This window comes from Sceloporus undulatus, chromosome 1, assembly GCF_019175285.1.
Source record: "Sceloporus undulatus isolate JIND9_A2432 ecotype Alabama chromosome 1, SceUnd_v1.1, whole genome shotgun sequence".
NCBI classification, from domain to species: domain Eukaryota; kingdom Metazoa; phylum Chordata; class Lepidosauria; order Squamata; family Phrynosomatidae; genus Sceloporus; species Sceloporus undulatus.
This window is the reverse complement of record NC_056522.1, coordinates 70,577,606-70,594,727: the sequence shown is the minus strand read 5'-3', so window position 1 is coordinate 70,594,727 and position 17,122 is coordinate 70,577,606. Positions and strand designations below refer to the sequence as shown.

The window sequence follows — 17,122 nt, the reverse complement described above, 5'->3', positions numbered from 1 at the left end:
CAGCATGGCAAAGTGACTTGAATGTTGGACTATGACTCTGGAGACTGTGGTTCACTTCCCACTTCAGCCATGAAACCCACAGGATGACCTTGGGTGAATCACACTCTCTCAGCCTCAAAGGATGACAATGGCAAACCTCCTCTGAAAAAATCTTGCCAAGAAAGCCCCACCATGATGAGGTTGCCTTAGAGTCACCATAAGTCAGAAACAACTTGAAGGCACCCAATAAGAAGTCTTGAATCTAAACAGCCATGTCAGAAACCCATACAATCCATACTACCAGGTACGGATGCGAGAGCTGGACAATTAAGAGAACGGATAAGACGAAAACCAGTTTGTTTGAGATGTGGTGCTGGAGAAAAGTGGATCTCGACTCATGGGGACCCTATGGATGAGGCATCTCCAAGACCCTCGTCCTCCAGTGCTCTGCTTTATTCCTGCAAGCCCATAAAACCCATGGCCTCCTTAAGAGAGTCCATCCATCTGGCATGCGGCCTTCCTCTCTTCCTCCTTCCTCAGCACGATTGTCTTTTCCAATGAGTCCTTCCTTCTCATGATGCCTCTGAAGTAGGACAGCCTCAGTTTGGTCATTTTGGCTTCCAGGGAAGTTTCTGGCTTGATCTGCTCTAGGACCCATTTCTTGGTCGTGTTGGCTGTCCATGGGATCCTCCTCCTCAGCCCTCTCCTCCAGCCCCGCATCTCAAAGGCATGGCTCTTCTTCCTATCCATCATCTTTCTTAAGGAGGTCAGGGGCATGAATGTAAAGGCCCTGAGCAGAGCAATGGAGGACAGGGCGCTTGGAGAGGTCTCAGCTACAGGGGGCCATGGCTCAAGATGGCCTGGAAGGCAGTTCACTACTAGCACTGCCACCAAGAAGCCCGCTGAAGCCAGGGGAGGAGGGCCAGGGAGGGAGGGAGGGAAGGAAGGAAGGAAGGAAGGAAGAAGCCAGCCAGTCAGCCCCCCTCTGTTCCAAGCGGAACCAAGCCGGGCGGCCCACCCCCCTCTGGGTCCTCCTCCTCCTCCTCCTCCTGCCGCGGCTCCAGCGGATGCGGGGCGGGAAGGGGCTGGGGCCAGGCTTGGGCGGCCGGAGGAGAGGATGGGGCCGGAGGGCAGTCGGGAGGCAGCCGGGAGCCGGAGCCAGGTGAGGAGGAGGAGGGCCAGGGGCCTCTGGGGCGGAGGGGGAAGCGGGGGGGGGTGCAGCCAGGACACCTTCTCCCCAAGAGGCATTCCAGAGGCTCCTCCATTCTGAGCAGGGCTAAGCAGCAAGACCCTTCTATTTCTAGGAGCGTTGGGAGCCCAGGGGGACCGGACACGTCCTCCTTTTCCAGGACCTGCCCTCCATTTCGACCTCCTCTCCAGGGGTCTTTCCAGAAAGTCCTCCATTTTGAGCCGGACTAAGACGCATGAGTTTGTATTTGTCGGAGCAAATGTCATGCTTCTTAGTCTGGCTCAAAATGGAGGACACTAAGAAAAAAGGGAGGACGGGGCCGAAGAAAAGTCCAGGACACTCCTGTTAGGAATGTGAATGCCACACTTGGTGCTTCAGTCCTGCTCCTGGGCCGAAGAAGGCTGAAAGGGAGGACATGTCCTGGGAAAGGAGGACGGGCCTGGGCCTCTCCTGGCCTCCTTCCCGGCAGAGGCAGCCAGGCTTCCCAAAAGTCCTCTCCGGCTGCAGCAGCTGCGAAGCTTCCTTCCCTCTCGGGAGGCCTCGAGCTGGACGAGGAGGAGCCCCAAGGCTGGCTTCCTGCCTGAGAGGACGAAGAAGGGCCAGGCTGGGGGTGGGGGTGTGGGTGGAGGGGTCTCTGGTGGTGGTCCTTGTGGTGGGACAGGAGGAGAGCCCCCATTGCCCAAGCAGTGGCTGCCGCCTGGGAAAAGCTTCACCTGTTGAACTCCTGCTGTTACAGAAGTTGCCCTGAAGAGAAAAAAGGCGGCAACTCAGGAACACACACACACTTGCTGTTGTGTGCTTTCAAACCCTTTCTGGCTCATGGCCTGTCCTAAGGCGACCCTGTCGAGGGGTTTTCTTGGCAAGATTTGTTCAGAGGAGGTTTGCCATTGCCTTCCCTGAGGCTGAGAGAGTGTGACTATGCCAAGAACACCCAGTGGGCTTCCATGGCCAAGTGGGACCCAAACCCTCTCTTTGGGTGATTGGCTCTCAACTGCCTTCAAGTTGACTCCCACAGATGGCAACCCTATCACAGGGGTTTTAGATTTAGTCAGAGGGGCTTTGCCATCCATTACCTTCCTCTAACACTGAGGGAATGTGGTTTTTTGCCTAAGGACATCCAGTGAGTTTCTATTCAGAGTGACTCCTGGACCAGCACTCAGACTGCTATCCCACACTTAGTATTCTGTTGAATGGCTGCTCTGCTGCTGTTGTTGTTGTGCATTCACGTCATTTCCAACTTATAATGACCCCAAGACGAATGTATTACAGGGTTTTCTTGGCAAGTTTCTTCAGAGGGGGTTTGCCTTTGCCTTCTCCTGAGGCTGAGCAACTATGGTCCCAAACAGACAAGCCAAATGAAGCAGCTTCAGACCACTTTGGAAGTGTGCTGTTTAAACGATGCATGTGTCCTAAGGAGTTTATCATACTGGGGCTGATTTTGGCATTAGAGAGAGATTAAAGTGCATTTGAAGCATCCTGTAAATAAAGTGAAAATGGCAGGTAATTGGGCAAATGATCATCACCTGCAATTGCGAAAATAAAGTGATATCAGAAATGCATGATTGCTGAAAGTAAAAAGATGTGCATTAATGCTTCTTTGGGACTATTTTAATGGCGGGTTTTGTGTGACATCATGTGAAATCATTTTGCATAATCACACAATTTTTCCAAGATATTAACGGGATTAACTCCCGATCTCCTTCATTTGGGGTGGCTTCTGGCCTCTTAGGACACATGCGTCGTCTAAACAGCACACCTTCAAAATGCCCCAAAGCTGCTTCATTTGGCCTGTCTGTTTTGGCCTATGACTACCTTAAGGTCACCCAGTGGGTTTCATGGGAAATCAATGTTAAGGAAAAAGCAACATGGGATATACAGTAAATGAAATAAAACATGTATGTGAGAGTCAGGGTGACTCAGCAGAAGCCAATTGGGAACCACACAGGTGTAAATGGTAATACAATTAACAAGTCCTAACTGCCAAGGACAGAGATGCAAAGTGGATAATTGGACACACCTGACAATTGTTAAGTGGTCAAGGCTGAGATGATGAAATCACTAATTGTGGGATGAACCAAGAGAACCAATGAGAATGGTGTACACGCCTACTGGGTGGAAACAGACAACAGTGGGTGGTACCATGCATTGACTATAATAATGACTATGAATCCCAATGTATTTTGTGGGTTGTAGAGTGAAGAGTAGTGTATTGTTGTGTTGGATAGTATTGGAGCTGTATATAGTAGAATAAAGTAGATCTTTTATATAAGACTACTGAGTTGTCTGGTGTCTTGGGTGAAGATACAAGAACCAGCTGGATCCTGAAGAAGGGTGAAGACTTCTGTGGAAGCAAGAGTGAGAAGGCTTGGAGAGTTTGTCAGGGTCTTCAACCTATTCTCTGTAACTCTGCTAAGCTTTAACCACTGGCCAAAACTGGTCAGCGCGGTGCACAACAAGGTGGTGAGTTTGAGCCAGAGGTGAAGAGCTACAACTCCCATCATCCTGACAAGGGTTATGGGCCCAGATACTGCAGCACCCAGCATCCACAGAAGCTGAAAGTTCCAGAGAGTGGAAGACAGATCAGAGCAAGCTGTTTGCGCTGCACTGATAAGCTCCGTGAGTAACTCCTCCTGTGTTTTGATTAAGCCCGAAAGAGGTCAGCTGTGCATACTCAGAAGGACTGTGTCAATTGAGTCACTGCACAAATTAAGATGGAGATTTTGAAGTTTAGTAAATTGAACAGATCCAACTACCCCACATGGAAGATTTATGCCCAGTCCCTACTTGTAAAGGAAAGTTTGTGGGACACAGTTGAAGCCGGGTTGCCAGCCGATGCTAATGCAGCCACGAAAGAGAAAGATAACAAAGCTAAAGCCTGTCTTTATTTAATGTTGGAAGAAGACTTAATTAATGACTTAAGTAAGACTTAAGACTTAAGTAAGAGATAAGGAAACCGCGAGAGATGTGTGGGAAACACTTCAAAGGCTACACACTCCTTCAACTGCCTTTGCAAAAATGCTATGGTCTAAGAGAATTTATAGACAGAAGATGGCAAAGGGGCAGTGTGTGATAGAACATTTGAAAACTATGCAAAACTTGTTTGTGCAGGCTGAGCTGAGAGGAGTGGACATAAGTAGAGAACAACAGTGCTACATATTGATTGAGTCCCTAGATCCTTCCTGGGGCAACATCACCAATGCTTTGCAGAACTTACTGGCAGAAGAACTGATGAGAGACTTAGTTGTGGCCAGGATTCTGGAACAAAACCAGAGGAGACTGTCTTGAGAGGAATGACGCTCCAGCTTCCAAGAGTGTGCCAAGTGAGCAAGCCAAGCCTGATGTGCGTGGGCTGGACCAGGCAGCTTCTTCGAGGGAACAAAGAAAATGTTTCTACTGCAAGAAGATTGGACATCTGCAGAGGAACTGTAAACAATTGGCTGCTGATAGAAGCAAGCAAGAGAGCAGATGGCACGGCCAGAGACAGAAGCAATTCAAGCCGCCATTTTTGAAGGACAATAGAAATAATAATAAGGTGTTTGCGACCATGATTAAGGAAAGACAGAAACCTAACTCCAAATGGCTAGTAGATTCTGGAGCTTCGACCTCCATGTGTAACAACATTAATTTAATTAGTGATAAGAAGCAATCAAATGTAAATTCGGTGGTTCTGGCTGACGGGAATGAGCTAACAACTGTAAATCAAATGGGAACAGTTTACATTCCAGGGCTGGAGGAAAACTTTAATGATGTTTTGCATGTAAAAGAATTAGAAAACAATTTATTATCAGTGAGCAGATTAACAGACCGAGACTACATAGTCACTTTTGAAAAGAACTTGTGTAAAATAACTTTAAATGGGGAACTGCGTGGCATAGGCTTGAAAAAGGATAAGCTTTATTTCTTAGAAGAGAATGTTGATAAGTACAAGGTGGAGAATGCTAATAGTATTGATAATGTTCCGTTGCACAAAGACTGCATACATGAGCTCCATAGGAAATTTGGCCATGCAAGTTTTAAGTGTTTAAAGAGTTTAATAAGCATGTGTCCAGATTTAAAAGTAGCAGAATGTAAAAATCATTTAGACTGCACTGTATGTAACCAAGTGAAGGTCAGAGCTTTTCCAGTAGCTAAGAAGTCCAAAAGAATTGCTCAAAGACCGTTTCAATTTGTCCATGCAGATGTAGCCCAAGCAAATTGTTTGTCACTAGGGGGAGGCAAATATTTCCTAGTAATTGTGGACAGATTTTCAAGGTTTGCATATGTAAGAATATTGAAAAATAAGTCAGAAGCTGGGCAAAGTTTGAAAGCATGGGTAAGGATGATTGAAAGAAAATTTGATAGCAGAGTTGGGACCATTGTTACAGATAGAGGTGGAGAATTTTTAAACAATCAGCTGTACAATTGGTTTCAGAAAGTGGGGATAAGACATGAAACCACAAACCCTGCTTGTCCAAGTGAGGATGGTTTAGCTGAAAGGAAAATCCAGGACATAAAAAGGATTTCTGCTTGTTTGATGGCAGATGCAGGAGTTAAAGACAGCTTCTGGGGTGAAGCAACTCTGACTGCCATACACATAAGTAACAGGTTGTACCATTCAGAGATTGAAGACATACCCTACAGGGTTTTGTATGGGAGAGTGCCAAATTTTAAGTATCTAAGAGTTTTTGGTCAATATGCACATGTGTACATACCTGCATGTTTTAGGAGAAAAGGAGAACCAAAGAGCAAAAGGCTAATGTTCTTGGGATATTCAGCGAATAGCTACAAATTTCTTTTGGGAGGAAAAGAGATACAGTACTCCAGGTCTGCAAATTTTGAGAGACATGCTGGCTGGGACAAGCTGCATGCCAACAAGGAAGTGTTTTTGAGGTTAGGTAGCTCAAGTGAGCAGGAAGCACAGACTGAACCAACTTCAGGAAACGGAGGGGTTTCAGTCAAGCCAGAAGCCTCTACTAGCAGTAGTGGTAGTACCTCAGATGGGGAGACACAATCAAGACCAGTAACAACAAGAATGACAGAAGACAAGAGATTTAGTAGAAAGACAACAACATCTAGTGCAGACAGTGACGAGGAAAGAGGCAGAACGACAGAATTCATACCCAGGCGTAGTCACAGAGTTAGAAAATCACCAGATAGATTTGTTGTGACACAGGCAAGAGCTTGTACAGTGGTAGAAGAGCCTGAGAGTTTTGAAGAGTTGGAAACCTTTTCCAAGGAAGAACAGGAAAGATGGTGGGAAGCAATGGAAAGTGAGTTTAGTTGCTTGGTGAACAAAAATGTGTTTGAGATTGTTGATAGACCCAAAGATAGGCAAGTAATAGGTTGTAAATGGGTGTATAAGGGAAAGGAAATGCCTGATGGAAGCATCAAATACAAAGCAAGATTAGTAGCTAAAGGATTTGCACAACAACAGCATGAGAATTTTGACAAGACTTATTCTCCAACGGCAAAACCAGAAAGTTTGAGAATGGTGTTAGCTGTAGCAGCTAGAAGGAATTTAGTTGTAGAGCATTTTGATTTTGAAACGGCTTATCTAAATGCAAATTTAGATGAAGAAATTTTTATGGAACAGTATGGCCCTGTGCGTGGCCCTTACTCCCAGGGAGTCCCTTAAAAAAACTATTCTTCCGCTGCCACCACTCAGTGAATTATCAATGAACTATATTTCCCAAGCACATCCTGAGACAATGAACTATATTTCCCAAGCACACCCTGAGACTTGCTTGAGAGAGAGATCTAGTTTCCTTTCTTGCTAACCCACAGCAATCAGTAACCGAGATAAGGCACGTGTACAGGAGCCAAAGAGATAGCAGATGCTTTTAAAAGAAAGAAGTTTATTTTAAAGAAATAATATAGAATAGGAAGGTATCACTCATGCCAGGCCTCCTTGCCTTGCAGGTCAGAAAACACAGTTACAAAGATATTCATTTCAGGCAAGCTATTAGATAAACATAACAAAAACCTAGACGTACTGACTAACACTGTTCCTAAGCTACTCACACAATGATGGGATTTGCAGTCCTTGTGGAGTTCTTGGAATCAGGGAGTTGGCTCCTTGCCAACTCTACCTGCATGCCAGAGCCAGCCCTCCGGCTGCTCAGAGGACAGACCTCTGGTTTCCCCAAACACAGCCAAGATGGAGAACAAAGGACACATGGTCCTACAGGGGTATTTAAAGCCCTCTCTTGGAATCTTTTTGAAACTGCCGCTCTGGCACTGTTGATTGGCCAAGTGAGCCTTACGTCAGCTATGATGTAGCTGCTCATTAGCATGTGATGTCATCTCTCATTAGCATGTACCTCCTTCCAGATTAACCCTTTGTAGTTCAGGAGACGTCCTCAGGTGACTGGGAACCCAGCCACCACAAACAGCCACAAGGGTTTGAGGAGAATGGAAGTCAGAAAGTTTATATATTAAAGAAGGCATTGTATGGTTTAAAACAAAGTGCCAGAGCTTGGAATTTGTGTATCAATGACGAGTTAGTTAAGTTAGGATATAAGAGAAGCGTGGCAGATGCTTGTGTTTATACGAAAGGAGACATAGTGCTAGCGATTTATGAGGATGACTTGTGCGTGGCAGCAAAGTCAGAACAGGACATAGAATCAGTTAAGAGAGAATTGTCTGAAAAGTTTGTGTTGAAAGATTTAGGTTTGTTGAAGTCTTATTTAGGTATTAATGTTGACTAGACACAAGAAGGACATTGTTTGTTAAGCCAGAGAAAGAAAATTGAGAACTTGATAGAATGCCAAAATAGTTAAAGCTCCAATGACAACTGGTTTCATTTCTGAACCAACAACAAAAGATTTTGAGGACAAGACATTTTTTAGGAGCATAATAGGATCTTTACAGTTCATTTCTTGCCACACTAGACCAGACATTTCATTTGCCGTGAACACTTTATATAGAAGAGTTTGTAATCCTAAGGTTGAGGATTGGACAGCTGTGAAACATTTGTTGAGATACTTGAAAGGAACTCTAGACAAGAAATTAATCATCAGAAGCAGTAATGCAGATTTAGATTGTTTTGTAGATAGTTCATTTGCATCAGAATTAGGAGACAAGAAGTCAGTTACAGGAATGATCATCAAATACAGTGAAAGTCCCATAGTTTGGAGAAGTAGAAAACAGACAAACGTAGCGTTAAGCACATCTGAAGCAGAATTTGCAGCACTGAACGAAATAGTGAACGAGGTACAATGGCTTGAACAATTGTTAATTGACTTAAATGAAAATTTCAGAGTGCCAGTAGAAATTCAAGAAGATTCACAATCATGTATAGCAATGGCTGAAACAGAAAGTTTGAAAAACAGAACCAAATATGTGGGTGTAAGGTACCAAAATGTAAGAGACATGGTTCAAAAAGGAGAAATAGTATTGAAATACATAGAGACACAAAATAACATAGCAGATTTGTTTACAAAAGCATTAACAGTGGAAAAACATGAAAGGTTGACAGAAATGGTTGGAATGACAATGTAAGCCACATACAATATTTTATTTCGGAGGGGATTGTTAAGGAAAAAGCAACATGGGATATACAGTAAATGAAATAAAACATGTATGTGAGAGTCAGGGTGACTCAACAGAAGCCAATTGGGAACCACCCAGGTGTAAATGGTAAGTCCTAACTGCCAAGGACAGAAATGCATAGTGGATAATTGGACACACCTGACAATTGTTAAGTGGTCAAGGCTGAGATGATGAAATCATTAATTGTAGGATGAACCAAGAGAACCAATGAGAATGGTGTACACACCTACTGGGTGGAAACAGACAACAGTGGGTGGTATCTTGAATTGACTATAATAATGACTATGAATCCCAATGTATTTTGTGGGTTGTAGAGTGGGGAGTAGTGTATTGTTGTGTTGGATAGTATTGGAGCTGTATATAGTAGAATAAAGTAGATCTTTTATATAAGACTACTGAGTTGTCTGGTGTCTTGGGTGAAGATACAAGAACCAGCTGGATCCTGAAGAAGGGTGAAGACTTCTGTGGAAGCAAGAGTGAGAAGGCTTGGAGAGTTTGTCAGGGTCTTCAACCTATTCTCTGTAACTCTGCTAAGCTTTAACCACTGGCCAAAACTGGTCAGCGCGGTGCACAACAAGGTGGTGAGTTCGAGCCAGAGGTGAAAAGCTACAACTCCCATCATCCCTGACAATCAAACCTTGATCTCCAGAGTCATAGTCCAACACTCAAACCATTTCTCTGTTGTTGTTGTTGTTGTTGTTGTTGTTGTTGTTGTTGTGTGCCTCCAAGTCATTTCTGACTCATGGCAACACTAAAGCAACCCTGCCGTGGGGTTTTCTTGGCAAATTTTGTTCAGAAGAAGCTTGCCATTGTCTTCTCTGAGGCTGAGAGCATGTGACTTTCCCACTGGCACCCAGTGAGTTTGATGGCTGAGTGAGGAATCAAACCCTAGTCTCCAGAGCGGTAGTCCAACACTCAAACCATGTTGTTGTTGTTGTGGTGTGCATTCAAGTCATTTCTGACTTATGGCGACCCTATCATAGGGTTTTCTTGGCAAGTTTTTTCAGAGGGACCTTGCCATTGCTGCTTCTGAGGCTGAGAGAGTGTGACTTGTCCAGCTGGCTCTCACTGAAACCAGTATGCCATTGTAATGTCCTGTGCTAGGGTTTCTCAACAAGGGTTTCCTGGAAGTCTAGAGTTTCACTTGAGGTCATGACTGAACACCAAAACCCCTTGTTTTCTCAGCTGTAGATATTCGAGAATTTTTATACAGGGTTCCTCAAGATTTGAAAAAAAATTTTTTACCTGTTTTTACCTAGATTCCTCTAAGGTAAAAACAGTGGAGAAACGTTGCCCTAATGTGTACAGTAGGCCTTTGGCATCTGCTGTGGTCTGGTTCCAGAACTTCCTGAGGATACCAAAATCCATGGATGCTCAATTCCCATTAAACACAGTGGCATTGTAAAATGGTATGAGAGCCAGTGTGGCACCTCTGGAGACCAGGCTCCACCCTAAAACCACTGGGTGACTATGGGCAAGTCACACTCTCTCAGCCTCAGGGGAAGGCAATGGCAAACCTTTTCTGAACAAATCTCACCAAGAAAGACCCCATGATACTGCCTTAGGGTCAACGTAGGTTGGAAATGACTTGAAAGCACACTACAACAACAAGTAAAATGCCCTTATATAAAAGGGAAAAATTAAGGTTTGCTTTCTAGAATTTATGGCGCTTTACAGAGTGCCCAAAAAGGGCGCTCTGCTGGCACCGGTGTTTGCTGTGCCAGGGAACAGCAGCGGACAAACCGTGCGGTTCCCCGGTGCAGCAAAAAGAAGTTGCAAAAAGCGGCTTCTTTTTGTGGTGTGGTTATGATGCCGCAAGGCGCCAATGGCACACTTGCGGCATCATTTCTGGAATTTATATTTTCTTTGAATATTTTCAAGCCATGGATTGTTCAATCTTGGGATAAAGAATCCATGGATATGGAGGGCCGACTTCAGGCTATGTGTATAAGGTACAGTGGTACCCCGGGTTACGAAAGTAATCCGTTCCGCGGAGCCCTTCGTAACCCGAAATCTTTTGCAAGCCGAAATTGCCATAGGCGCTAGCGCTGGAAGCCGCGATTCCGTGTGAAAAAGCGCCGAAAAGCACCAAAAAATTTTTTCGTAACCAGAAAAAAAACAAAAACGTAACCCGAAACAGTTTTTTCTAATGGATTTTTTTCGTAACCCGGAAATTTCGTAAGGCGGTGATTTCGTATCCCGGGGTACCACTGTATATATGAAACATAAATAAATGTCATGTTTAGACTTGGGTCCCGTCTCCCAAGACATCTCATGTATATGGAAATTTTCCAAAATCCAAAATTTCCAAAATCTGAAACATGTCTGGTCCCAAGCATTTTGGACAAGGGAGACTAAACCTGTATTAACTTGGGATTCTTGTATTTATGAAAAATAATGATAGCTGCTGTGTGAGAGCCAGTGTGATGTAATAGTTTGAGCATTGGACTATAGTTCTGGAGACCAGGGTTCGAATCCTGGCTCAGCTGTGTAAATCCACTGGGTGATCCTGGGCAAGTCACACTTTCTCAGCCTCAGAGGATGGCAATGACAAACCACTTCTGAACAAACCTTGTCAAGAAAACTCCATGGTAGGTTTGCCTTAGGGTTGCCATAAATTGGATTAGACTGGAAGGCACGCAACAACAACGATAGTTGCTAATTCATCAAAGAAATGAGCTAAACAAGCCTAACCAAAGAGGACATTTCTCAAACTCCTTCCCTCTGTGTAAATAATACTTGTAATATGAGGACCAAGTCATAATGCTCAAACTGTCTGTTGGTTATAACTAGTAATAATATAATCCAACCTTTCCAATGCTGTTGCTGCTAACTCAAAGAGGTCAGGATGCATGGTAGTTGAATTTGGGCAAGTCAGTCTTTGAAAGTGTATGACTAGTGTTAATAATAATAATAATAATAATAATAATAATAAAGTTTTATTTATATACCACCTTTCCAAAGATCAAGGCGGTTTAACAACATAGTTAAAAACATCCACAATATTTTTTGGTATCCCATTTCACTCTAAAACCACAACTGTATAGCTGTGCATATGTATCTAAGATGTATATACTGCATTCCATGCATCTGACATTGTGAATTATAACAATGTTTCTCTACCTAACTGATGTGAGGAACTAGCAGAGTTGCTTTTTCCATGTGTCCAAACTGGCACTACATTTGTGCTGATAAACTGATAAACATGTACTCCCATTATCATCTGGCATTGCTGCTGAGAACATGTTATTGATGCTGGCTATCTTGTTCTGACCGGCACCCATTGCAGTAACACTGGGTGGCTTGAAGGTACCATGTGGGAAGGCAGCCTGCCATCATCACTGTGGAGCGAGCCGAAACCCAGAGTAAAAGCTAAGGTTTGTAAATTTGGATTAAGGGGAGGAAAACCTAAACTGGGTATTGTCATCATGAAGACATTCTGTGCCTGATTCCAAGGTCCCCAAGTGAGTTTACATGGCCGAGCTGGGATTCAAACCATGGTGCAGTGGTTTGAGCGTTTGACTATGACTCTAGAGACCAGGGTTTGAATCCCAGCTCAGCCATGTAAACCCACTTGGGGACCTTGGGCAAGTCACACTCTCTCAGTCTCAGAGGATGGCAATGGTAAACTCTCTCTGAAGAAACTTGCCAAGAAAACCCTGTAATAGGTTTGCCTTAGGGTCATCATAAGTCAGAAATGACTTGAAGGCACAATAAAAACAACAACAAAGCAGCAGAAGCAGCAGCCATTCAGCAGAATAGTAAATGTGGGGTAGCAGTTTGAGTGCTGGTCTAGGAGTCACTCTGAATGGAAACTCACTGGATGTCCTTGGGTAAATCACATTCCATCAGTGTTAGAGGAAGGTAATGGCAAACCTCTTCTGGCTAAATCTAAAACCCTGTGATAGGATTGCCATAAATTGGAGTCAACTTGAAAGCAGTTAACAGCTAATCACAGAAAGACATAGGGGAAAAAAGTACCTCTGTGTTTCCTCTTTTAAAACTAACTTCCTTTTTGGGAAGGGGGTGATTTAGAACCAGGGAATGGCATGTGGAAGTGGAGTGGGCTCGGTATCCTGTCTACCAAGATTGCTTCCTCAATCATCAAAACAGCTGAACAGGGATGTTTACTTAGAAAAGGGAAGGAAGTGCCTGATCTTGTGTATCAAATCTGGCTTGGGGTGATGTTTAGCCACTGTAGGCAAGATGAGAGAGGACTGGATCTCCAGCATTAAACATGTTAAAAAGGACTTTGAATCAGATGGAAGAAGTTCTGGGAAAATAGTTTTAGCACCTTTTCTCTGTACTAAGTTTCCCCATCTATAAAGTGAAACCTTCTGAACCTTCCATTGTCCCCAGAGAGGAAAGCAGTTAGGTATCAACACTGACAAAAGTTTGGGAAGAAGGGAAAGGCATCACTGTAACCAGCACTTTTGTAATCACTTTGTTGCACTGTAATTCTGGCTTTTAGATGAGCAAATCTGTACAGCTTTGTCATGAGAGCTGGTGTGCAAATAGATTCCTGTTGCTTTGTCATTGTCAAAAGTATAATTCTAGAACAGAGAAAGAGTTGAAAAAAATAACAAAAAGATGTAACCATGTTTGACTCCAGTCTAAGTTGCAAAAATATCCAACCCAGATCTGTTAAACTGTACAAAACTTTGAATATGGTACTTGTTTAATTCTTGCAGAAGCAGTCTCTGCTGAACCTGGCAAATTCCTCGATGAGATCATCAAGCAAGGCAAAGTGGCTTAGATTTTTCTTTGAGTGTTTTTTTTTTATGTTGCCAGTCCAGACAATAGTCTAATTGACTGGCTATTTTCCCAAGGCCATTTCTTCTAGGTTTGACTGACAGTGATAAAAATGATGTACAGAATCATGTGCTTATCAGATATATTGGAAACGGTTAAACATATGCCCCAAACTGTATGTTCATTGGCTAAGAGAGAGTGTGATTTCTTGTATATGTAAATTAGTTCTGATGATCTGGTTCCCAACATAAGGCTGCTGCCCAGAGGAGTTTAGTTACTGGGTTGTCTGAAAGTATTATACAGTACAATAAACATTAATTAGCTCTTATTAGAAGTTGCATGTTTTGAACAACTGCACTAACTAGTGGTAATTTCTTACACTTTGGCTATGGCTGACGTTTGTGTGATTATCTGTACATCTGTATGTTAATCAACACTTTGAATTGCGTGGATATGTCATGGGGTGAACCCTCTTATATATAAAGACTGTGTGTGATCACATCAGAATTGAATTGGTTACTGTTGCTCTTATGGTCAGACACCATGGTTTCAACATTGGGACAAATCCTGTTGTTACAATTCTAGGAGTTTCATATGAAATGGGATCGGGTCATGTGGGAAAAATAGTCCTAACAAAGAATGTCTACATACACAAAGTTAAGGATACTTAAGTCATCTTTATTTAACAACTTATGTTGTAGGCATAGGAGACAGCTGTACAGGTAAATACATGGAATTATTTGTAGGCAAGTAAGAGGGTTAGACCAGGGGTTTTCATTCTAGTCAGGAAGTAATGAAAGTCCCTTCATCCAGAAACCAAGGAAACTGGCAGAGATGATTGTTCTGTCCTTTAGTCTATTTCATGGAAGGCACGCTTTCTAAAAGTAGCCCAATAAAAAGCTAGCAGCTTGAATATCCATGGTAAATGTGAAAGAAGGAGCATTCTCTGCAGCCAGCATAAAAATCCTGGCTTTTGCTAGAGATGTAAAATTTGTGCAGATTTTGAAGCCATGGAGAAAAAAGCATTTTCTGCATTTTTCTAGGAAAAAATAGATTTTGTTTGGAAAAACTGAAAAATGCAAAACCCCCCCCCCCCCCCCCCGGCCTATACAGACAGAAAAAGTCACTCTGCAACTTTAGGAATATAAAATGTGCTATAAATACCCTTTTGGCATAAAATGATATGTTTGATATTTAAAGTACAGTTTATTCAGAATATGATTACAAAATGAATTTTGTTAAGATTTTTTAAAAAAATTTGCTACATGTATCACTGCCAGGTCCTGAACTGTAAGGAACACCTAAACTATCAGGACTTCTTTCATTTTACCACTCTGAGGAGCAGACAAAATCTCCCAATAAAAACAGAAGAAAATATCAATATTAGTAAAACAAAGGGAAATATTTTGTGTCCCGCAGTTCTCCACAGTGTCAAAACAGATATAACACATTTATTTTCATAAAGAGTAATGAGAGAAGAAAACTAGGGCCTGTTACAGACTGCCAAAATAAAGCTGCTTCGGATCTCTTTGGAGGTATGCTGTTTAAATGATGCATGCATCCTAAGAATCCGGAAACTGCACCAAAGCTGCACTCCAGTGCTTAGGAATGGAGTGTGGCTTTGGTGCGACCTCCGGACTCTTAGGACACATGCATCATTTAAATAGCATACCTCCAAAGAGACCCGAAACAGCTTAATTTTGGCAGTCTGTAACAGGCCTAGGATCAAGGATTGTAATGACCAAATAGTGTAAATATCTTGCATAAAAGTCTTCTTGGAATGGAACCCCCGTGGATACGAAGAGCCAACTGTATATTGTATTCTCGAAGGATTTCTTGGCTGGCATCCATAGTTTTTTGTGGGTTTTTTGGGCTATGTGGCCATGTTCTAGCAGAGTTTCTTTCTGATGTTTCACCAGCATCTGTGGCTGGCATCTTCAGAGAATGCTTTGTCTGGAAAAATTGGGTGTATATATACTGTGTGAGCCTGGGAATGCAGGAGTGATTTGCATGTGTATTCTGTGCTGATGGCTGGCCTCAGCCTGGGAGGCTAATGCAAACGAGGATTAATGTCTGCTAATTGGTGATCAGTTATCTGCTGGGAAAGCCCCTGACTCTGAATGGTTTCCCATTTGCATTTGCTGAGTCCTTATTTTGCTATTCTTCAGGACTGGTAGCCAAATTTGTCACTTTAGAAACCCTTAAAGCAGGGGTAGGCAACCTGCGGCCCGCGGGCCGGATGCGGCCCGGCGAGGCCTTGGGACCGGCCCCAGCCCGGTCCTGCCGCCGATTGCCGCCGGAGTCTTTGGGGGGCAATTGTCTATAGAAGCCTCAGAAACATGCATTTATATTAATATTTTTTTAAAAATCAGCAAATTTTTTCGCGTGTCCTCCATTTTTTTTAAAAAAAGTGTCTTCCATTTGAAAATTTTGTCCTACATTTGTCCTGGTTTATTTATATATATATTTTTTTAAATTAATTATTTATTTTTTGGCTTCGGCCCCCCCAGTTGTCTGAGGGACAGCAACCCGGCCCCCGGCTCAATAAGGTTGCCTACCCCTGCCTTAAAGTGTTTGTATGTAGAGAACATGGGTTGGCAACCTGCGGCCCGCGGGCCACATCCGGCCCCCGGAGGCGCCAGGAGCGGCCCCCGCTCGCTCCTGCCGCCGATTGCCGCCGCTCCGGCCGCCATTTTGTTTTTTAAAATGGCGGTGAAGTCTCGCGTGACCTTTCTCGTTGCGCGAGACTTCGCCGCCATTTTAAAAAACAAAATGGCGGCGCCCATCTAGGAGGCCCGGTGTGCTCCCTGGAGTCCTGTTCGAGGGCTCCAGGGCCATGCCAGGCCTCTGAATGGGCTCTCCTCCCTCCTCCTCCTTCGCCCTCCACCCTCCTGGCCCTGCCCTTCGCCCTTCAGGCTCGGCTCTCCTGGCTCTCCCTTCTCTCTCCGCCCTCCTGGCCCTGCCCTTCACCTTCTGGCTCCGCTCTCCTGGCTCTCCTGGTTCTGCTCTCAGCCCTCCCCCCATGGAAGAGCAGGGAAGGGGGGAAGGAGGAGGAGGAGGAGGCAGAGAACGAAAGAGAAAGAAAGAAAGAAAGAAAGAGTCAGAGCCACTACCACGAGGTTGGTTCATTGGGGGAGGGGGGTTATCGGAAGCTACACCTACTACCTGTGCCTTTGTGGTTTGGGACACAGTGTGCATGCATTTTCCCCTGTTCTGTGGCCTTCAGGTAGCTTCCACATGCTAACAAATATTGTTATTCTTATGCTTACATCCCTTGGTATTCCCTTTGCAAAACCCTCCACATGGGCTGGCTGTTTGGGTTGAGACATTGTGCATGCATTTGATCTGGATTTCCTGCATGGCAGGGGGTTGGACTGGATGGCCCTTGCAGTCTCTTCCAACTCTATGCTTTCCCTCTGCTTTCTGACTTTCAGGTAGCTTGCATGCTGCAAATATTGTTATTCTTATGCTTACATCCCTAGGTATTCTCTTTACAAAATCCCTCCACATGGGCTGGATTGCTCCTTTTTGGGGTTGAGACATTGTGCATGCATTTGATCTGGATTTCCTGCATGGCAGGGGGTTGGACTGGATGGCCCTTGCAGTCTCTTCCAACTCTATGCTTTCCCTCTGCTTTCTGACTTTCAGGTAGCTTGCATGCTGCAAATATTG

General features: G+C 44.0%; 1 protein-coding gene across 1 annotated transcript in view; it reads left to right on the top strand.

Moving 5' to 3' along the window:
- The first annotated feature begins 251 nt into the window (after positions 1-251).
- The window catches only part of DISC1 (DISC1 scaffold protein), a 267,571-nt gene continuing 250,700 nt past the window's right edge, over positions 252-17,122 (top strand). The window contains exons 1-3 of the mRNA XM_042456717.1: positions 252-283; positions 975-1,141; positions 13,390-13,440. Of these exons, the coding sequence (XP_042312651.1) occupies positions 252-283; positions 975-1,141; positions 13,390-13,440 (250 nt within the window). The remainder of the gene's footprint in view (positions 284-974; positions 1,142-13,389; positions 13,441-17,122) is intronic.